This window comes from Phalacrocorax aristotelis, chromosome 2, assembly GCF_949628215.1.
Source record: "Phalacrocorax aristotelis chromosome 2, bGulAri2.1, whole genome shotgun sequence".
Classification (NCBI taxonomy): Eukaryota; Metazoa; Chordata; class Aves; order Suliformes; family Phalacrocoracidae; genus Phalacrocorax; species Phalacrocorax aristotelis.
This window is the reverse complement of record NC_134277.1, coordinates 16,599,786-16,623,169: the sequence shown is the minus strand read 5'-3', so window position 1 is coordinate 16,623,169 and position 23,384 is coordinate 16,599,786. Positions and strand designations below refer to the sequence as shown.

The window sequence follows — 23,384 nt, the reverse complement described above, 5'->3', positions numbered from 1 at the left end:
ACACTTACAGGAAGTTATAATTTCAGTCTATATCATTTCACCTCTAACCCTTAGTCACACTTCAGGAGCACCTCTCGGCCCTGAGAGCTGGAGCAAGTCCTGTGGCTGTGGGCAGTGTTTGAGACCCCTGCCTGGCTGGGTAGTGGAGGGAGGGCTGCGAAGACACGCTCGGTGTGCCACACCTCTAGGGTCCATGCCCTCAGCCTGCCTGTAATGCCTGCAGCCCAGCGGAGGACGGGAGCAACGTACACCCAGAAAAAAGGACTGTCGAGACACCATGTGCATCCATGTTATTCTCTTTCATGAGCTTCCACAGCAGATGTAGCTGTCAAAAGATTTTGTTCCTATCCATTATTTACTGTTTCAAATTAGAAAATTCAGAATTAGTTACAGAAAAAAGAGTTAATAGCTGCTCACTAATTTAAATGATCTGCTCCCCCTTACTCCACTTTTTGTGGAGTTATGTTGACATTTGGAAAAAAAAAGTTCTGTTGCTATAGCTACCGAGATGAGCTTACAGCCATGAGATTATGATCAATAAAACATGCCAGATGTGGCTCCCAGAGCTTTCATTAGTGAAAAAAAACAAGTGTGATGAGAACCTTCAGAATAATTCTACGGAACATGAATGAGATGCTTTTAAATAACTAATCTCATGAAAAGAAAAAAGCAACTAGCACCCATAAGATTTTATCCCAAGCACTAACTGAAGCATTGCTCTCACTGAGAATACATGCAGCAAAATAGCCTTTCAGAAACATGCAGCACGAGCAGCTGAGCACAAGCTAAAGGGGAACCCTCTGTTCTAAGAGGCTGCTGCCGATCCTTCCCCTCCTGCAGAACTGCTGATGTGCAGAACAAAACCCTGGGGCAAGTTGTAATAATGAAGGCTGAATTCCCTGTCCTTGCAAAATCTCTCCTTCATTGCAAGTTGTCAACAGTATCTTGTTCCCTCTAGAGCATCCACCCATATGTAGTAAGAATTCAAAAGAAAGATGCATTCACTGGCGGGCCTAATGAAGGCCCACCAGCTATGCATGCAGCAGAGGGGACCAAAGCAGCAGAGGAGAACCAGAGGCCTCAGAGCCAGCAGCTCCCTTCCCAGCAGCATGGCAGCATGCTGAAGGGCTCGGGTCACCCTTCTTGGCTTCAATGGCCCTTAGAGTCTCTCTGTTGTGGGTTTCTGCTCTTGTTTGTTGGAGCTCCTTCAGGCAGCGGTTTCCAGACACCTCTGGGTCTGGTTCTCTACAGTCTTGCCTTATCCTAGATTGCCACACTGACCAAAGAATATGACAAAGCCAGACTCCACCACTGCCAGACTGGCAGCCTGATTTCTACCAGCTTCATCAGCCAAGCATACTAAACAAGGATCCTCTTCTTCATCTCCATGAACACCTACTCTCCTGCACTCAGGCATGGATACATTTCTCCCCTGACAGCTCCAGCACAGGTTCTGCTTAGAGCTGGGTGAAAAGTAGAAGGAAGATTATTGTTAAAATTGACAGGTATTAATGCTTATTTTTATGTGCTTTGGCTCTTTTTTATGCACATTCTTTCATTTCCCAGTTCCCAGCTCATTTTCACCAGTGTGTCTCCAGGTTAATAAACTCACTCCATGCTACGCAGATGCTTTGAGTCCAATTTGAACACTCTGCATCTCTGATTAGCCCGTAACAGGCGAGGTGCTTGTTTGCTGCCATATTGTCATTGAGTTATCCCGTGCTGGAACTGGATGCCACTGTATGTCACCATGGGAATGAAACATTAATTTAATGCTATCTGCATTTATGAGAGAGCAAGCCCATTGTACAGGCTGCCAAGGGAAACTGACAGTCCTCTACAATAATTTCTCATCAGGAATGACTCTTCCTGCCTCTCTCGTGCTGCTCATGTGTCTGTGGATCAATGGAGACAAGTCAGCTGTAAATGAGAGAAAAATACAAAAATGTCTCAAAGCTTCACTTATGAGTGGATTTGATAATGATTTACCCACTGCACACATCTAACTTTCTGCGTTTTATATTGTTATTTTGCAGTTCAAATAAAGATACCAAATTTTGTGACATTTCCAAGTACCTTCCTGCAAAAAAAAAATAAAAATTGTTTAAATAAAAGTGGAAAATGCCTAGGAGAATATTCTGGTACTTATTCAGAATCATATTATGCAGCTTTTCACAATAGTTTAATGTCAAGATTCAACTGTATGCAGCTCTGTGGGATGGAAGAGTTTTACAGTCTCTGCTTTACATGTCATGATATAGAAGGACACACACGGGAGCTGCTCCCAGTGCATTTCTTTGTGACAAATGACCCTTGTGCTGCATGACAGCAGAAAAGCTAGTTGAGTGCGTAGCATAAGTACAAATTCTGCAGGTTTTATTTAAGTGACTTTATAAAGGTGATGCATCAGGGGAGTCCGCAGCGACACCACACCTCAAGAAAGCCCCTAGGGTTTTCCCTCACAGGGAAACCTGCTTCAGGACGGGCTGGGAGCCAAGCGGCTGAGCAGCAGCCCTGCGGCGAAGGGCGTCGGGCTTCTGGGGAACACGAGGGTCTGCGTGAGCCAACGACAGGCGGAAACGGCGAACGCGGCGCTGCGTGCGGCAGGCCGGGGCCGGCAGGCCGGGGAAGCCCCCGGTGCCGCGTACTCGGCGCTGAGCGGGCCAAAGACAGTTTTTCGGTTACCGGTGAAGTGTCCCCTCTGAAATCAGAGATGGGGAGGGTGTTTGTGGGATGGAAAGGTCCTGTACAAAATATAAACGCCTTTAAAGGAAGAAAAACACCTGGCGACTCGAAGAAAGCTGGTGAGCTGACAAGTCGGCGGCGCCGCGGCCCGCCTGCTGGCAAGTCCGTGTGGGGAAACGCAGCTTTTTGTGGGGCGAGGACACAGAAGCACAGGCGGGGAAGCAGTAACGCACAAGAGCCCCGGGCTCTCACACGCGAGCGGGGTTTTGCGGTGATTAAGTGAAAACCAACCGCCGCTGACGGAGGCCGGCCCGCCGCGCGCCGGGCCCCGCGGGCCCCTGGCGCCCCCTAGCGGGGCGCCGCGCGCCGCGCCCTGAACCGCCACAGCGTGCCGCGGGGCCCGGGGCTTGGCGGGCCGGCGCTCGGGGTGAGGGCGGAACGGCGGCCCGGGGCAAGGCGGGCAGCACCGGGTGGTGATCCGCCGCTTCAGCGACGGGATCCCTGGACCGGCGGAGCCCAGCGCACAAGGGCCGGCTCCCCCGGGACAGCCCCCTCCTTTCTCTCGCACAATCCGGGAGGTCTCGAGTTCATAAAGCACCCACAGAAGGGGTTTGCAAGGGGTAGGTTAGTGTTGGGTTGTTAGTATCTAGCTACGCATAGCTGAAACTGCAACCCTAGCTGGGCAGTTTTACTACTCCAAGTAGTGACGTGACGAGCACGGCTCGCACTTTCGCATCATCTTCTTGGCTCATTGGCAAAACAGTCCTTTCCTGAGCAGCTAGAAAGACATCAGCAATGACAGAGGAAGAACTCTATGTTTTTTTACCATAAGCTGAATTTCAGACCTAAAAAGTGCCACACACCAAACTCGAAACTATTACTCCACAGCCTGGCCTGCATTTTTTCCACTTGAGGAACTATGTTTCAGCTCCTCTCCTGCTACGTGGCACGCAGCCTCACAGAGGAGAAAACAGAGACCTGTAAAATCAGGAATACAAATTCCTTCCAGGACAAGCAGGCAGCTCCTTCCATCCCCCAGCACATGGACAAGTCACTCATGCCAGGGTCCCAAGGCAGGCAGGGGGAACACCTCCAGTCTCAAGGGGAAAGGTGGTGGGCACTGCGACTGGCAGTGGCAGGACCAGGACTCCTATCTAACCTCTCATGAGCAACGAGAGCTGCGCTGCCTCTGCAAAACAATCCACCAGTATGTGGAAACCAGACAAGGCACAGCTCTGAGAGCCCATATGAGAAGATACCCTCTCCCAGAGGAGCTTCCCTCTTCCATCAGCAGCGTGAAGGGAGTCACCTTGATGCAGTCCCCACTGCAGCCAGGACCTAGAGCCCACAGAGGGTCACCAGGCTGCCGCATGCAGCTGACACGAAAAACAGCAAGGCCTCACAGAAAGCTGCGGCTGAAACGAGCTTTCCTGGGCAGCAGGCTAAGATCTGTCATGGTTTCTGCTGAAGGGTATTTCTTGCAGTAAAAGAATTTAAAGAATCATTTACACCCACTCAGGAAAAGACCAGCACAAAATAGTCTGCAAATACCTACTTGTTAATAGGATGCTGAATGATCATGTAAAAACACCTGTGGTAGCAGCATCACACCCTCTGGGCTGATCAGAACAGATCTGTTGATGGAGGCGATAAGCAGGCAGGATTAACACAACGTTTACACCTTGCTGAGCTAATTTACTTTTTAAGACAGTTTTAATGCTGGTGCTGACAGAAGCCAAATCAAGCATCCACTTGGAACAGCAAGTGGCTTCACAGGTGTCTCCTATATGGTGGTATCAGCTGTGAAGTGTATTCGTCTCTGGTTGCAGGAGACAATTTGAGCTGACTTTCGGAACAGGACAGGGGCTCACAGGTACTCGTTGCTCACAACATGTGCTGTGGAAGGACCTCTCTGACACACAGACCTGGGGGCACCTCCGAGCCATTTCCACACCCAGTTTTGTGGGTTTAGGAATGTGGAGAATGTGGGTTATGCTGCCCTCCTTGCTGGAGGGACATTACACTTCCTTAGGTGTAGAAGACAGTTGATGAAACCATCAGCAATACCAGCAGGCCTCCACTGCATAGAGCACAACAGACCCTATAGTGAGTATTCTACTGGAGTGTACACCTCAAAGGTATCTGGGGTGCAGATATGCCGCACCATGCTACATGACACCCTGTTATTTCCCCTTTATAGTCATTAGCCTCTTATTTTCCTTTTCAAAGGTAAATAGGCCAAATATGGTCTATTACAATAGTCTCATTTGCATGCATTTTTCTTCTTTTGCATTTTTCTTCTTCAGGTGACTCTTCCTCTCCTCCCTGTTACACTGGATAACCTAGCTGACTGATGCCCTCTGCACCTTCAACTTTTGTAATGAAACACTAAAAGGAGTTAGCAGCTCAAATCACTCTCCCAGCCCAGTCCCGCTTCATTTGTGATTCCCCCCAGCAAGCACTGGGTAAAGATAAAATGATGAACAGCCCAGTAGAGAGTTCAAGAAGATTCATCAGCTCAAAACTCCACAGGAAAAAAGTCTGATGTACCCATCAGTCTTCAATAATCACCTTCCAGATGTGTGTTCTGTGTCATTTAGCAAGGTTATGTTATGTACTTAAGTGACCGGAGACAGTTTTGCACATAGCACATGTTAAATGTAGTGATGAATTTTGATACTTACTAAACTGATGTTACAACTTCGTGGTTCCTTCAAGAGGGAAGCCACCCCAAGCCAGTCATGAGAACAAATTAATTCTTTAACATTTTGTGGGTTATCAGTGCAGGTAACTGCTGTTTTTCCTCGTCAGAGATGTAATAATATTTTTTCTTAACTTCAGAAGTAATTTCAGGTCATGCCATTGTGCATAAAAACTTCAGAGTGAAAGGAGATTAGCTTTCCTTTTTGAGCATCCCTTGTCTGCAATTAAAAGGGTTTGAGTTGGTCATCCCCTAGTAGAGACACAGATCCATTCAAATGCGAGCACTTCACTGGTGTGACTGAGCCATCTTCCATTAATAGGATACTATAAAATATTTCATAGTGTATCAGATTAGCTCATTATTGAGCAGTTTTGCAAATGCAATTTCTTCCTCCTGAGATCTTTTACATCACTGTACCGGCAAACCTCCTTTATGCTTTTTAAAATATATATTTATATATGAAAGCTCTATAAATTTAGCTAAATCTTTTGTCTGAGAAAATTATCCAGGTGATTGCAGCCTCGTAACTAGATTGCTCCATAAAAAACATCAGTTCAATAGTACTTAGAAAAAGCAGAATCAACTGTTACAGATTACTAGGAAAGGAACGTGAGTCTTGAGAAAGAGAGGGGTCTACAGAAGTCCAGGTGGCACAGGAGTGTTGGAAAGGGATTAATCCCTCTGAAACAAGAACAAGGGGGTCACCAAATCAGCAGAAGCCAAGTTCAAACAACGAGAGAGAGGTTCATGAAGGAAGTGGTAGCTCATGGGAATTCATTTCCAACTGAAACCAAGACAGGTTTCCATGGATTCCAAACACTGTCCAAGCATGCAGATACAAGGATACCTTTGAGCATCACCACACAGGCAACTCACACCATACTCAGGAAAGCCCCTGAAGTGAGACTTCTCTCATCTAGAGAAGGCTATTAAAAGGAGTCATCATGTTTGACTGGTTTTCTGGGCAACCCATAAATCTGGCACCTCTGGAGGCAGGTTTAGCTTGATGAGCTCTTGGTCTGGACTGAACCAACCGTTTGTTCTGTCAGACTGGCAGAACAGAAGATCTCCATTTCACTTCCCTCCTTCACTGGCTAACCAGAAGTACATAAAGCATAAGTAGTTACATCTCAAGCTGAAAATACAGTAGGCATCAGGTGCTACAGATGAATCGGTAGTTTTCAGAATCTGTGACCTGCAGGCTGAACCGCTGCAAACAGTCATCCCATTGCTTTGTGCATCCCAAAACAGATAAAATGCAGACATTTTAAAGTCTAATTTTAAAGACTTAAGTTGCTCAGGAACTAAATCAAATGCACATCATGTGCCAAGACCCTTGATCAGCTTCTATGCTGTTTCATTTCAAAGTTTCATTTTAAAGAACAATTGTGGAATGCAAGTGCGTCTCTGGTTCCTTGATTACCAGTGGGCCTGAATTAAGGCAATTTCCTCTAGTTCTTAAATTTCGTTCTGCTCAAGGAAAGAAGAAAGTATAGTTGTCACTAACCTGGCTTCAACTTACTCTAGAATGCAACCATTTAAAAAAATAATAAAAAAACTCCTTGATGAACAGGACATAGCAATAACTCCCGATGACAGCTAAGAAATAACTGCATGTAGGCATAGCTTAAGGAGAGAAGGGTTGGGTTTGTTTTTCAGGTCTGTTTTCAAAAAGCAGCTGAATACTATGACAGAGATCAGTGCACTGGAAACACCACAGCTGCTCTGAGCAAAAAGAAAAAGGCAATCTCTCCTTTGAGAGAAAGAACACTCACATCTACACCCTATACCAAGGGAGAATTCTTTCAAGTATGTCACTTATTGTATCCAAGACAGGGTAGAAGTTGGTGTTTACAAACAAAACATACACAACCAAGAGAAGCCATAAAACTGGATATTAAGTTGGCATATTTATGAACTACACAAGAGTATATGCCTTTAGGAGAGGTCAAAGTAATCCCACATTGAAGGGACTCAAGTTCTCATATATCATAGCTGTCATCAATTTCTGAACATTTCCACGTGCATCAACTGTTGGGGTTTTTTTGTTGTTTTGATTGGTTTGGTTTGGAAGTTTTTTGTTTTAGTGTGGTTTTTTTTCCATCATGAACAGTCTTTTGAAGACTAAGACTTAAATATTAATTTGTGTGTGGGATAGCTTACTTGTATTAACAAGCACTGGAATAAGAGGTTAGAGACATCGCAATTTACAGAGATTACTGGTCATGAAACCTCTCAAGTGAAAAAAAAATATATGGAGACAATTTAAGAAACAGGTCTAGAGACTGAATAAATGCACAAAGTTCAAAGATTTTTCTTCTCTTTATTTAAACACAAATACATTTACAGCATGCAGGTAAGTTAAAACTATATGGCGTCTTCCCCAAACCAAATGTTTTAATGCATCTTAAGTGTACGGAAGTTAAATCATATTCCACAGGTAGACTTGTCCTCTCATGTCAAATTTAGAGTTACACACAACAGTGAGTCAGCATTTAAATTATGTAAATAATTTAGTTCACCAGAAATAAATATTATTTCACCAAGTTCCTATCCTAAACCATCTTTTAAAAAATATGATCTAGAGGAACATAAAAATAAGAACCATTCAAAGACTGCAAGTTGAAACAGCAGTGTTGAACATTCCCCGTATAGACTGAGTATTTTCATTTACAAAAAACAGTAACTGTCCTGTCTGGCTGACCTACGACAGCCAAACCAGAAAACAAAAAGGTTGGGGTATTTTTTTTTTTTTAATTTTTTACATTTTAAGAGGCAGCTCTTGGTAAACTTCATAAAAGGTTTAAAATTAAAAAAGTTTAAATATAAAAAGGCGACGTACACTGAGCTACAGGCTAGTTACCATTTAATTTATGTTCTTTTAAACATAGCAGTTTTCAGCACCAAAACCCATGATAATTCCCTACAGGAATGAAACCCCCATTCACAGGCATGAGAAAAAAATCCTGCTTCATTTGAATGTACTTTAAAGAAAGGGTGGGGTTTTTTTGTTTTTATGATTGCATATTAACAAATGAAGGTCTGAAAACCTGTAGTTAACACTGAGAAAGTTAACAGACAGTGCTGTTTCTATTATGAGAAAGTTCATTCAAAATAGCGCTGTTTTATTTTTCTCTCCTCAGTGTGCTGCCTTTAATCGTGCTCTAAAACAACTGCAAGTTTGGAGTGTTTGGCAGCCTTAATGAACAAAACAGTTTTAAAGGCTGAAAACTCCAAATAGTGAGATTTGACTGATACACTCAACCTTTAAACATCAAACTATTAAAAATTCAGACTACTGCAGATGTAGAAAAAAGTGGTTCAAGGTCTAAAATCTGACTATACGCCATCCTAATATAAATATTTTGCCTATTTATAATATAAAAGTTGAAAGTGATTTGCTGTCTGAACAGTCGTAGAGTCTCCACTGTTTCCACAATAACTGAGGAATACCCAGCAAAAAATTCAAGCCAGCACACAAAGTGGTACCAAGCTAACTGAATTCTTTCAGTAATAATAAGGTCCTTCTTTCCCAAAGACCTGGTAACTGATTTCTATCCAGAAGGTGGCTGTTCTAAAAATTATAGTGGCTAAACCCTGTAAGTTAAGCAAGTTATACTATAAAATTTTAAAACCTAGATTCAGCTCAGTGGGAGTATCGGAGCTCAAAAACAAAACCAAAAAACCCGTTTCATTTTGTTAGCCACTTTACAGGACTTTATTGCAAAGAGAAGAAAAATATTCAAGACTACTACTTTGGACATTTCATATACCTACTTACAAACAGATTACAAATACAATTCAGGGTAGCACTTTTTTTTTTTTTAAACATGTCTCTGGGATTTCCAGCTACATTGGTTTTAAAAAGGTGTGTCCTTTATTAGTGTATCTGAATTCATTGGCCAGTTGCTGAATTTTTTTTTAATTGAAAGTTAAACATTTAGCCAGAAATTCCAGTACTGCATATGTAGTGGAATATCAAGTTACATTTTAGATTGTGCTCATTTCACTATTATAAAGTAGCAGAAGTGAGCTGTCACAGATACAGACAAATGGATAGACAGGCTCATCAGAATGAAGCAGAATGTTTTCACTCCACCAGACTGTACTGTGTGTAGAATCAAGAACAGGACAGATGGGATAATCCATTGCCAAAGTCTTTTCTGTAAACTTAGGTTTACTCTTATTACTGTACAATATTTAATTCTAAATTACCCGATAAACGGGCATTTAATCAGATAACAAACAGCCTTGTTCATATTGAACTCGAGTTCTGTGGCATAGCAATCACAGTGCCTTATGGCAGTTGTCATAAGCACACTTCAGTATTCTTACACTGTACAAATAAATTTAGTTGCAATGCTCTCTGTGGCATTCCAGAAGAAAACTGCAATGTAGAGTGCTGTTCTAATTCAGTGGGACATATAGTGTTATGTGAAGTGATAAAAATGAAAGTCTACTTGAACACTGTTGCACATTCCCTAAGACAATAAGATATACACAAATTAAGCCAGGAAATTTGAACTAAGATTTTTTTTTTTTCAACGTACATTCAGCTTGGCACAGTGCAGGCTAAATTTAAGACATGAAAGACAAACTGTGTAATGAGCAGAGCTGAGCTACACTTTAAGTAACATGTCATTTTTCAAGACGCCAAAATTGCACTCTAGTTTTTTTTGGGAATCAGTTAGCAGAATTTGTAGAAGGGGGAAGAGCTGTACAGGCCAGGTATAATTTATACATTTTTCAAAAAATAATCCTACAGTCCCCAAAGGGAGAGATTATTGTCATGGAATGACTCCCTCTACACGATATCCAATCCTCCTTTTCAGCAGCTGCAAATGAGGAAAAAAAAGGGTTAATTGCTTATACCTCAAAACCAAAAAAAGCCAAGTTATTTACATTTACATCGACCATATTCACTATTTACATAGCCTTTAAGAGCCCAATTCTTAGACCACTCAGGTAAGTGCTAATAAAACATCTGCTTTAGAATAAGAAATTACACAATGCAAAGCATTTAAGCAATGCTGCCTGTTACGAACAAATTTACAGCATGATAAACTGAATGGGGATCTACTCTTGATTGCCTTAATGGAGTAAACATTACAAACACAAACTATAGCCCAGCTCCATTTCCCATGACTGTTGCTACTTTTCTAGGCCAGTGAGAACTGTCTAGATACCACCTACCAGCTGATGCAAAGTTTTGACTTCGTTGTTTTGGGAAGACGAAATGGGAATGAAGTGATCATTTGGCACTAATCATCCTAACAATGTTTGATTTGCACATGGAAATAACAATTTACCATCTGTATTTCTTTAATGTTTCCACAATAATTGTTAAATGGTGGTCTCCAAATGTAAAATAGTACGTCATGTTCCTACCATACCAGACACATAACAGAGATTACTACAGAGAAAAATGATACTGGCTACCTCAGTATTCACAAGCTCAGAACAAATTAATATTAAATAGTAAAATAAAGTTCCAGAAAGTTTTGTTCCTTTACCTCCATAAGGGACAGGTTCTTCCAAAAACAAGATAGGAAAGTTGGAGTAAGTTACAACCACTCTCCTGCCTAAGTGATAAACTCTGCTTGGTTCTACAGCAACAGACAACATGCTGACATTAGAAGTATTATATGAAATCCTTACAACTGCTTAAGGGATTCTGTGAGCATTTACGTGGGAGTTTTCTGGTTCGTTTGTTAAAAAGGGGTTCTAGCCAATAATTAGCTCTTTTCCACTCCTTCATGATTTATCTACAAACAGTCCAGAAGTGAAAGTGCTACATCTATTTAAATTCCCTGGGGACCAACAGTGAAAGCTCTTCTCCAAAGCAAAATGCAAGCTCAAAGTTTAGTTAGTTATTGCTGATTACATCAACTATTATAAGTACTCTTGAAGAAGTATGAGACTAAATAGGGTCTCTTCAGTTTGAATTCTAGGCAACATCAGAGCATGTGCAAAAACTGTTGCTAAATAAATGGGGTCAATCATACCTTGAAATGTCTCTACATTGGACATCTGAGATAGCTGCTTGGATTACAAAGGCAATCTATATGAAGATTAATTTCACCATATCAACATAATCAAGAATCCATTAATTGCCAGCTCCCTGGTCATTCAAGGTAAGTGTTATTCAAGGTTAAAGTACGTATCACTTCAACTTCTTATTTACCAAGAGACACTACTGAACACAACCAGGTACCCTAAGTAGTACTACAGTCTGATTTCCTCTAAATTGGAGAGAAAGCTTTGAAAAGTCAGTCAGCTAATAAAAACAAACGGAAACAAGGTCAACATCAGCTGCTCTGGAGCCCTTCAAAAGAGAAGCACCACACAGTAATTTTAGGAGTACTTTCAAACTGAATATGTAGATAACCTCAACTAAGGGAACACCTAGAAGACATTTATATGAATACTCAAAAGTGAAGATGATGACAGAGAAGGCAGCAAAGCATTACTGTTAGGCAACCAACAGACCAACTATAGAGCAGATATTAATTAACAAGAGACATGATTCTGTGAGCAACTTAACATACATATTAAGTACCACACTATGTATAATTCCTTAGGAGATTAGAGACATTTTCAAATAAGTGCACATAGTAATTACTGTAACTGTATTTTAAATAGGCTAACATTTTAAATTTACCAGACGAAGACATGACTTTTTCTGTTAAATACTTCCAAATTACTTACACATGAAGCAGTGTGCAATTGTAGTAAGAACAGAAAATAAACAACACCTAAGAAAAGGGTAATTTTTTATTTCATCACTAATGTTTTCTGAAGAAAACCATATTTTAAAAGGTACTAGTAAGCCAAAGGAATTGGCAGTGTCCACTCCTTTCTCAAACAGTAGCTGTTGGCTGTGATTGGTAACTATCTCCAACTGACTGTCTTCACATTTTGCTCTCCAGCAGAACACCTCCAGAACTACCATTTTACAACAAATACCAGTTTTATAACAAAAGCAGCTGCAGCATTAGTCAGATGTACATGTATACTGTTGCTCTAATGATAAAATTCTGTAAAAAGAAGTAGTGATTTTATGCCACCGAATGAACTGTAATAAAACTAATACGAAGTGGTTTAATCACACATTTAAAAATCCCGCAAGACCAACTTACACTTTGTCTTGCCGTCCTCCACCTCCACGCAGTGCAACTGGTTGGCTGTTTTGAGTGAACACACCTCCACCACGAATTGCACTTGGATGAGTTGGAGAAGCTGCTGGATGCTGGCCAGGACGGATAGGCTTAGCTGCATGAGAAGAAACATGACTTACAAATATATACACCACAACTTTACCTTTGATTATTCAAACGTACTAATGCTTTATTTTACAGTATCCCAAATATAATAATAAAAATTGAATGCACTTTGAATAAGAAAACAAGTTTAGGAGATGGTATTCTGAGACCTTAACACATTAGTATCAACTCTAACAAGCCCTGAAAAATAGGTAAGGTTTTGTTTTTATTATCCCTATTGGAATTCAAGCTAGCAAAGCTTTTGATAGTTATCTTCACATGTATTATCTGCCCCACCTGATGTATTTCCTTGTAAGAGTCCTATTTCTTGGCAAGAAGAACTCAAAGACACATCACTAAACAAATTTTCATGAGGGTTATGTTCCTGTAAGGAATCATTATACCCTGCTGGATTTCCCACATCTACTTGATTGATAAGCCACTAGTTACTCTGCTCTGCAGGTGGTTCTGTGCACTGATTACTCCACAGGTAACACTGCTACATCAACTTCTTACCACCATATAAAAGTAAAACTTGCTCTATTTCTGAATTCAAAACCAGTAATTTTGGCAGGTAACTCACAAGCTTTAATAAACAAGCTATGTTTTCAATCAGTTTTGCACTAGCTCTTAACAGGACACGCACAACAGTATGACTTTACAAAATTCTGTAATATTGGATGGAAGCATTTCAAGTTTCAGCAGGTAAGAGTGGATATAAAGTACCTACACGTTGCAACTGCAGAGAAGCACTTCTCAATTTTTGCCTTATAGGAAGCTGACCTCCCATAAGACATGCCTAGTTCAACTAGACATTTAAGCACAAGGGGCTTTATACTTGTGGTAAGTTTGCTACAGAATTCTATTGTCTTGTCTTAAGTGATCTCCAAGACAGGAAAGCACCTGTCTTCAAGCCACCACTTGAAGCAACCAAGAAAAAAAATTTTAACTTCTGCAACAACTCTCTGCAGACCCACAGAATATGCGCAAAGTTTAACTGAAACACTCAGTTGCGTTAGCATTTAAGAGAAGTGTATTGATTACTGAAGTCTTGACACAGGACAACAAAATGGCTGGAGCACACAGCTACTTCTACAGCAATAACGAAATAGGCATAGTTAAGTCAGGTCACACACCCTCTTGGCCCTCAGCACTTTACAGCATAATGGCAGGTGGAGGACCAAGAGAATATGACCGTGTTCCTACTACCACAGAGTAAGGAACACTACTAGCTATAGTGATTTCTGGTTTTTCCATCCTTTTGCCCTAGGGAAGGCTATGGAATACTACATGTTTTGGAACAAAAAAACCAAAAAGGCAATAAAGGATCTTAGAATGTTAGTTGTAGGTTTCTGTCTGCCCCTCTCGCACAAGATCGAGACACAGCAAGACAATTTTGTTGTTGCTGTTTAAGGTGATGGCTTAATCTCTCTCCTTACTTTGGAATACCTACTTAGTCTTAGAAACTCTTATGGAATCATGTCAAAGACAAAGCTCACAACTTAGTGTACTGTTTTGTTCTAGGAAATGGAACACACATTCAGGCTAGAATTCTAGGTTGGTGAGCCTTTCCTGGCATGCACAAAAATCCAGCTATGAGGAAGAGACCCATTTAGAAACAAGTAACACGCACCCACCCCAGCCAACCATACACCACCACTCACACAGTCTATTAACCAAAATATAACTCACGGTAGAAAATACACCGTATTCACACATGCAGTTCCAACTGGGGTTGAAAGGTGCATACATGCACAAAGATTAAAAAAGTAAATCAGAAGACAGACAAAGCTTTACGGGGCAAGGAATTCTTTACTAACCAATTTGCGCAGAATGTCCTCTCCTGGCCATATTCTTGGATCTTACAGCTTCCTTTATACGATCTACTTCTTGCTGATACCGTTTGCGATCACGAGAAGCATTCTCTTTGGCTTCCTTCAGTGCAGACTCCAAAGCTTTAACTCTTTCAGCTGTAGCTCTAAGTCGCTTCTCCAGTTTAGGAAGTTCACAGCGAAGATCTGCATTATCACGTACCAGCTACAAAAACAGAATTGATTATTTTGTTGGTATTTCTCTTCATGGGGAGAGCCAACCAAACACCCCCCTGCCCCTGAACAGGCAAAGCAGTAGGGCTACTATATTACCTTTGCTTAAGCTTTTATTAAATCTAATAGTTCCATCAGTAAGATTGCCATTTGAAAATCAGTTACTGTGGAAGAAATACTACCCAACATAGGCACTTAAAGTCTACATTCTTTTCCAGTCAAAGAGAGACAGGCAAGCATCCCCCAGACTGACATACTAGCTCTAAACACTAACTTGGATGTTCTTCAGTTTAAATGCAGATGTTACATACCCACATGCACTTAAAATAGCTATTCATTTAGTTTATAGGAAAACTTTAGTCTATTGTTTTATATCAAGAGATACACTCAAGATGTAGAAGTATTTAATTATAGATCAGCTTTATGACTTTATGACCAATATGCATTCGGTCACTTGTATAATAATGCATCTTAAGTAGTTTGCTTTTAATTAGAACTTGAAATTAAGCCTCTTTGTACCTGCTTATGAACCTTGGTAAGCTGTTCAAGATTATTCTCAAGGAAGGAAATCTTCTGTTTTTGTGCAGCACTGCCTCCTGTATCATCTGAGTCAATCTCGGCACTCTGCAGTAACAAAGGCATGAGGAGGGAAAGAGGAAGCTGAGTACAAATCTGAACTTGCATATTAAGACCAAGCCAGAAAATTTATACCACATAAAGATCAATTGCTAGTTTAGTTCTAAACTGAGATTTACGCAGCATTCTCAGAAACACCAAGTTTCACTATAGCACCACATTACCTTTTTTACTCTAGTAGCCAGATCTTGAACAAACAGCTTCCGGAGATTGTGAAGAGTCTGAAGCTCTTTTGCCTACAGTTAAGGACAAGGAATTAAAAACTAAAGAAAATTTAGGAAAAAACACCAACTCTGAAGAAGGGAGGGGAAGCAAGTATTGACATTTGCTTTGGAACGTATTCTGACTATCTTACCACAGTCTCTTCCAAACCCTTTAAATCTTGCCTCGCTTGTTCCCGTCTGTCCTGCATAACCCTAAAAGAGAACAAACTCATCCTGAAGCATCTGAGCAAAACTGGAAATGTTATTGTTTTAGGAGACTAGAGTGATAAACACTATATGGTACAAATGAAAAATATTTCTCACTTAAGTCCTCAATTAAGGATGTAACCAAAGGTGACACCACACTCAGCAATCCATATATGGTTGGGTGGTAGTGGGGGAGTTGCAGCGGGAAAAGAGGGAACTACTTTTAATATTGAAGGAATCCAGATAAATACATTCAGAAACATAGATCTTAAGTTTCTAGAATGGAATCATAGAATTGTTTAGGATGGGAAAGACCTTTAAGATCGTCAAGTCCAACCGTTAACCTAGGTCCACCACTAAACCATGTCCCTAAAGAAAGGCTCTCAGTCAGGTTCAGGATGAATACTTGGGAAAATCTTACCCTATGAATGTTCTTAGCTCTGACTAGCTGAGGTGACAAGTACACATGACAGATTAAGGATTTTTTCTTCGTTTTTTTCTACCACCTCACCCCCAATACATTTGTCAAAGCTAGCATCATAAACAACAACTTCAGTTTACAGGAATATAACCTAGTAATTATCACTTTACAGAGCTTGTGTCTTTCTATTTAATGTTAAAGCATTTACTGCACTGCTAATATTATTTCTCTCAGAATTATAAGGCAATGCAACTACTATGACGACATGATACAGGAAACGGACTTGGACTTTTCTTTTTATGACTTGAGGTTGGAATAGGAAAGCCAGGGACTGCTTGAAAATGAAGTGTTCCTATTAAGTAGCCAAAAAGTTTCTTTTCCTCTTGAAATTGCTTCTCACTTGGCCAGTTCCACTACTAGTTCACAGCTAAATGATTAAACATTTGAGGTAATACAATATTTTAAAGAATATCTCAGCATCCTATCCATTTTCCAGACCTCACTGGAAAAGTACTTCTAGACATCTTATACAACTCTAAGCAATTCTTACTTTATTAATTTTGTCTTCATTGTTTCTGGCCTGTCATTTGCCATGCACATTTATGCGATAAAATTGAAAATAACTGGATTCAAAAAGGCTGGGGGAGGACACAGAATACCAAATTCATTTTCAATGGTCCTTTGCAAGTTTTCTGAAGAGGAAAGTTTCTAATATAGCAGGTACCTTTAAGGGATCAATGCTATATATAGCTTAGCCTGTAAAGTGAAATAAGGAGCAATAACGCAGTACATACATAAAATCTTACAAAACAAGAAAACCTATTTTAATGTAATTTTTGTAATATTGTGGCATATAAATAAATCGGAATAAGATGGATTAACAAGACAAGAGTACTGTTTAAATTTTAGTAAGTAAACCTAATATAAAAGTCAGTTAAAACTGTATTTCACAATAAGGCTAAAAAGAAAAAAGTGTTGGTTATTGGTTACCAGTACAGACCAATCAGGACCCTCTGATTATTTCAAATTCTATTATAAAAACCTGAAAGCCACTGCATGTTTTTAAACATGCCAAAAAGCATGCATTTTTGAAAAAGTTTTAAGTCTAATGTAGTTTAACTTCTGTAAAGACGAATTCACATATGTCAGAAAGAGGTCGCTACTGATACTCTAGAAACATTTCCAGGATCTTATGGTCACAGCTTTGGAAGCTGAGAACTGTTTTTCAGCTTGACCCTTGGATACTTACCTGCAAGCAGATTTCAATTCTAATTTTTGCATTAACTTTTCAGTCTAATTCACTTATACACTGTATTTAGTTACTCAGTGAACTATGCAGCTGTTTAATCTCAAGAGTAAGCCAGTTAGAACCACAAATCACACAAGAACCAAAAAAGGAGTAAGGGAACACAAGAACAAAACAAAAACAAAAAAGGTAAGGGAACTCTTACAAGCCTCTTCCAGTCTTAAAGGATGCAATACTTAGCTACAAATTGAGACATTTGAGGAGTTAATTAATGCAACCTATAGTGTATTAACAAATAAGAAGTTGTGGCCCTCATATCTTTCACCATTTAATTCCAATTTTAAATATTAAGGCAGTGCAAAGGTTTTTTAAAAAGTTAAGTTCAAGGAGGCTCTGGAGCCCCTCTCTTTAATAAGCATATAATACAGTGAGAGCCACTTCATCATATTAGGTCACTAGTTTTTAAAATGTAAGTGTCCCACACACACGCATTTGCTTTATGCTTGATTATCACTTACGTAAGTTCATGCAGTTTTCTACTTTTTTCCTGATCGGTTGCTTTCAACTTCTCATGCTCAACTCTAAGACGTTCCTGTTCAAGCATCATCTTCTGGTTTTGGCTGAACACAGAAAGTAAATGTTACATCACCTGAACCTCTCAGACATGACATTCAGTAAAGAAATACAAGTTAGAAAATCACTACTTGAGGAAACTCTTGGCACTTCCTTCCCACCATACAGTGCTTCTGTACTCACACAGTCCAGAGACATTTGGCACCAATAAAATAATGGCAATTACTTACTCTTGAAGTTCAGTGATAAGTTTCTCCTTTGCCTCAACTTCATCTCTTAGGCTACTGATTTGTTTCTGATGCGTCTCACGATGACTCTGAATTTGCTGTTCCACAGCTTGCTATTAGAAAAAACAATATGTATCATATGATTTAAGAAGTTGCCATACTTCACTTTGTTCTTTTTAAAAACAATGAAATTAACTTACCTTGACTTCATTTGCAGTTTGGACCTTATTTAAGTGCTCTTTCTCCATCTCATGGACTTTTTCTAGTAGGGAAAAGACCACATTTCAGCCAGGTAATTAGGTGATCACAGAGAAGACTTAATTCCCCCTTCCCTCCCCAACACCTGAAAATTTGGAAAAAAGACCCCTTTCACCAAAAAGATGTATTAAATCCGTAACATCTGTAATTTAACCCTATCCATAGGAGTTCTTTCAAACAGCAAACATGCTTTCACATTGACTAATTCTACTTGTAGTAAAAAGCCATTCTATAGCTCTGCCCTTCAATCTAAATAGAACAGAACAATTTCCTATTTATCACTATACACTTAAAATGTTGTAGGTGGTGGGTGGGGTGTAGGAAGCAATTCCTACCCTGTGCTCGGAGTTGAACTAGTTCTTCATTAAGGGAATCCACAGACTCTTCCAGCTGCCTTTTCTTCTGTTCCACATTCTGAAGATATTCAGTCAATGACTTGATCTTGGCTTCATGCTTGTAGAATGGAAAGATTCATTTACTTTGGAACTAGGTATCACAGAACTACGTCTGCATAAACAGTTACACTTATTTTTAAACAAAACCTGATGTCAAAACAAAAATGGTGCCAACTAAACTCGAAGAAGAATATGACTACTCAGGTAGATCTTCAATGTAGCCTGTAAGATAGTGTCTTTATTCTGGATTGGAATGAAATACGTTTTTTGGCTAGGAGATGTTTTGAATGTTAAATAGTATCAGAAGCAAGAGAGTCCCACTGTATTTAGAAGACTGCACTGAAATACGCATGTCCCAATAGAAAAAAAGATGACGATCTGTATGTAAAACAAAATATCAAAAAATTATGTAGATCACGATTTTCAGAGCTTTTAGAAGCCATATTAATGATCTTTTCTAACAATCACATTAAAAATGGCCTTTCTCACATTAGATGTAAATTTAACAAGCTATGCAATCCTACTGTAATCTTACTGTGCTACTGCTACCCTTCCCACTTCCAACTTGCTGCATTAGTAGGCAGAGTGCTCGCTAGCCACTGCTTCCCTAAGACTTGTATTTGTAATGGATCCTATGATGGAGCACATACGGACCCCCGTATTTAATACAAATGCTACAAAAGCATTATCAGGCTACAAATATATTGCAGAAATTCTGACATCCTGTCACACAATTACTCAGAAGCATCCAAACTGAAGAGAGTATTGAGGATAAAGCTGAGTCTTGTGGCTGTTCAATCACAATGCACTGTTAGGTGTCAAGAAGAAATTGCTGCTTCTTTTTTCCCCCAGCAGATTAATGAATTCAAAAGAACACTTAAGGAGTATAGTGTACAGAAACATTTACCTGTGATATACGGAGCTGGCAGGCAGCCAACTCCTTCTCGTTTTCTTCCATTTTCTTATTGCTTTCTGCTTGCGTGCCTTCTAACTGTTTGCAACGTTTCACCATTGTCTTTACTTCTGACTTCATTTTACTAATGTACAGTCTTGCAACTGTGAATTCTTCATCTATCATGCCAGTTCCCTCAGGCTGCTGAAAAGTGTGGAATGAATGACACATTTAGAAACCTCAGATAATGAAACTGAATTAAAGATGAGCTGGAGCAACTTAGTGCCCAGAACACATCCCCCACCTTGACTGATAAGCAGAGCATTAACACACCAAAACGTAACTTTTAAGTCTTCTGATTGATTATTTAGAAGTTTGCACCACAGTAATGAGTCACTTGAAGATGGAAACAGAGTTCACTATAGACTTCTACGACTGCTTATGTGCTTGTCCTACAGTGATCTTCTAAATTCATTCTTTATTTCACTTCCTCATTCCATTTTTAATGATTAACATCTTGACTACCACTGTAGGTCAGCATTAGATTTCCAAGATGATGCTGTTGATTATGACCATTCCATATGGCAGTTTAACAGTATAAATGAAAGCACTACTTCAGAAAAAAAAAAAAATCATACCCGCTCTTCCTTGTCTTTGCATAATCAAATTCTGTTTGGGACTCGATAAGTCACACCATAAGCAAGGGATAAGCTTATGCCCAAATTATTAATATACGTGAGGCTTCCTATGATGGTTATTTTTATTATACTAAGAAAATTGACCCTACTTATCCACAACGTATGTGCATAATACATGGCATTAAAATTGCCCTGACTAATTCTTACCTTGACATCATTATTTCCTACCGCAATTCCTATCTCTGCAAGATCTTTTAGTAAGGAGGCCATCATCTCCGTCGCTCGTTTCTTCTGATGGTTGGTCATTTCTTTAAGTTTCTGAAGCTCTGCATCTATACTGGCCAGAGTGACCTACAGTAAAAGAAGTTACACTTTAATAAACAAAATGTAGTCTTGTTTTTAGTGTTAGTTTCATGTGATGTATTTAAATACAGCAACATGTGGCTGCCTATTGAAATGTGCCATTTTTATGTCTAATACCAGATTAGTATCAACCTAAGTGAATAAACCATGTCGTAAAGATTTAGAAGTCCTAGAGTGACAGTATTTCTTCTGAAAGAAATGTTAAGTGCTGGTGACACAGGCCTTCAACTCACAAAATATAATCTTCTAACTCTGCAATAAAATTCACACCAACGTTGTTAAACAGCATTCAGAGTCATACATGGTTAAATATTGCAGAGGATTGCATTTATAGGAAAAAGGTACATGGACACCAAGTCAAACACTTTTCACTATATTTTTGTAAAGGAAAATAACTTAATCTTCATCTGCAGAGCTCTTCACTCTCTCCCATTTGCAAATCAAAAAATGGCACCCAGTTCCAAGAGTTCACAAGCACTACACTTACTCTAGAGCAGTTTTTCAGCTAGTATGACTTGCTGTGGTTGTAATGGTTACAGCTCAGCAGCTTGCATACTCATATGTTGTCTGCTCTTTGTTCTCCAGTTTTTAAAAAAAAAGTCAGAAGTTTTACAGCCAGTGATGCCAAAGGATGGTTACTGCACAGGTTAGCTGTGACAGACTTGAGAACACTGAAATGTCTTCATTTTACTACATTTCAGAGCAGTTACTGCTTTCTCATGGATTCAGTTATTCATGTCACTCAATAGATGTTAGTTATAGTATCTAGAATCACTTGATTAACTATAAACTAATTAAAGACAAAGCAAACAAAGAAAACCACCCCAAAACACTTTAGAATCATACACATACAGCTGGCCTATTCCACCAAATTTTAAATGCTGCTCATAATAGAAAGACTAGACATGAGCTAACTTTCAGTTGACCTTAAAGTGATATAAAATATTGATAAAGATTACTCAGCTCAGAATACTTGGAGTTTAAGAAGACTAGGTTTCATGTTTTTGTGAACATCTAGTTTAAAGCTAGTGTTCTATCTAGTAAAATCTTACTAACTGAAAACTGAAAGCCACATTCACTAGAAGAGCCAGACCCACTCAGTTTTCATCTTCAAGAACAGAGAAAAATGAGACTTGCACTGTCGTATTTTCTGCTGCAATACCAGCAAACAAGCTGATCCTTTCTGGTACTTAGAATTTTAGAATTCTACTCAGTATACTGGGTAGAATCTTAACTGTCTAAAACTGATTGAAGTCTGCCAAATAATTGGCTACCAAAACTGTCAGTCAATTCAGAAACCACACAGGTATGTGAGGAAGCACATGGCATTCATCCTGTGGGACTGATGCTGCATCTGTATTTTAACCAGGGCGACCTTTTGGACTATGTCCTCAGTGTTCAGGACTACTCCTTTCAGAAGGTAAAATCAACTGCCTTTTTTTGAGAGTATCAAGATACGTTATATTTTACGTGCCATGAATACAGCATGCAAACACACATTCCTTTCAAGCTATAGCATGCTCACTGCAATTTCAAGATTGGAAGGAGCAGATTGTTAAGTGAGAATTATCCCAACTGCACCAGAAAGACAAGCAAAACTGAGTCAGATCATCAGCATGTAATGAAAGTGTTAACTTCAGGTATCTAGGGCTTCTCTGAATACTCTTCACATAGTAAAATGCCGTGGATACTAAAAAGATGAGAGCTACCAAGGTCAATAGTCACGAAGCTTACTTATTTTAGAAAATCATCCTTTGCTAAAGCTAAAAGTTTTAGACTTAAGCTCCTATTTTCTCCTTGTGAAAAATGTTTAAATGATTTCAAGCAAAAAATACAGGTAAGGCAAGAAAAGTTATGTTGAAGACTGTCAGTAATTTCTTATCCCACTTTCATACCGATTTTTGGTTGAGTTCATCACTAAGCAGTTCGTATTCCTTTGCCTTATCTTCTACTTCCTGAGACTTCTGATCATAATTGACAGCTAATTCTTCAAGGGCTTGTAGCACCTCTTTCACTTCCTCTTTAGAGGCATCGTTTTCAGCCTGAAGGCGATTCAACTCTGCTTGCAGGTTGTCTTGGTCCCGTCTGGTCGATGCTAGAAGCTAAAACATTGATAGAGATTTATTTAAAGTTACAACAACAAATAATCATGAAGAAAATCTTATTACAGCTTTTAGCTATGATAGCTTATCTCTACATTTTTAGTGTCTAGCATCATGCTATAAGGATGCCAAGGGCAGGTACAGTGACTATACTGAAGAATTAAATTTATCATCTATATCCATAGTTCTTTAGCTTTTAAAGTATTTTCAAAATGGAAGTGATTGCAAATCAAGACGCATAAACAGCAACTAGAAATGCACATGGGATACTGCAAGTTCTCAGAAAGGCCACTCAACGCTACTCATGAGTCTGAAATTGTCAACAGGCTAGGGACTAAACTTCCAGCATTTTAATACTGTTAGCTGCTGAAGAATAACTAGACAACATGAACAGTTGCTAAACAGGCATTTATTTAAATAAGATTAAACAGTAGCTCCAACTTCCTGAGTCCTCGCCCCATTTCCTGCTTGCCATCTACACAAAGATTATTATTTTTTTAATCTTTGTGCTATACTGAATTATCTTC

The 23,384-nt window shown here is 39.5% G+C and overlaps 1 protein-coding gene across 2 annotated transcripts in view; it reads right to left on the bottom strand.

Annotated features, from left to right (window-relative positions):
• Positions 1–7,692: 7,692 nt before the first annotated feature.
• The window catches only part of KIF5B (kinesin family member 5B), a 36,492-nt gene continuing 20,800 nt past the window's right edge, over positions 7,693–23,384 (bottom strand). The window contains exons 14-26 of one of the 2 annotated variants that reach the window (XM_075082501.1): positions 22,651–22,857; positions 20,600–20,743; positions 19,770–19,958; positions 18,803–18,920; positions 18,410–18,471; positions 18,213–18,322; positions 17,928–18,029; positions 15,688–15,748; positions 15,497–15,568; positions 15,216–15,320; positions 14,472–14,688; positions 12,529–12,661; positions 7,693–10,224 (exon numbers count right to left, since the gene is read on the bottom strand). In XM_075082501.1, the coding sequence (XP_074938602.1) occupies positions 10,218–10,224; positions 12,529–12,661; positions 14,472–14,688; positions 15,216–15,320; positions 15,497–15,568; positions 15,688–15,748; positions 17,928–18,029; positions 18,213–18,322; positions 18,410–18,471; positions 18,803–18,920; positions 19,770–19,958; positions 20,600–20,743; positions 22,651–22,857 (1,527 nt within the window). In that variant the 3' untranslated portion in view covers positions 7,693–10,217. Of the gene's footprint in view, positions 10,225–12,150; positions 12,427–12,528; positions 12,662–14,471; positions 14,689–15,215; positions 15,321–15,496; positions 15,569–15,687; positions 15,749–17,927; positions 18,030–18,212; positions 18,323–18,409; positions 18,472–18,802; positions 18,921–19,769; positions 19,959–20,599; positions 20,744–22,650; positions 22,858–23,384 lie in introns of those variants that run through there. The other variant, XM_075082500.1, reaches the window with a different exon arrangement.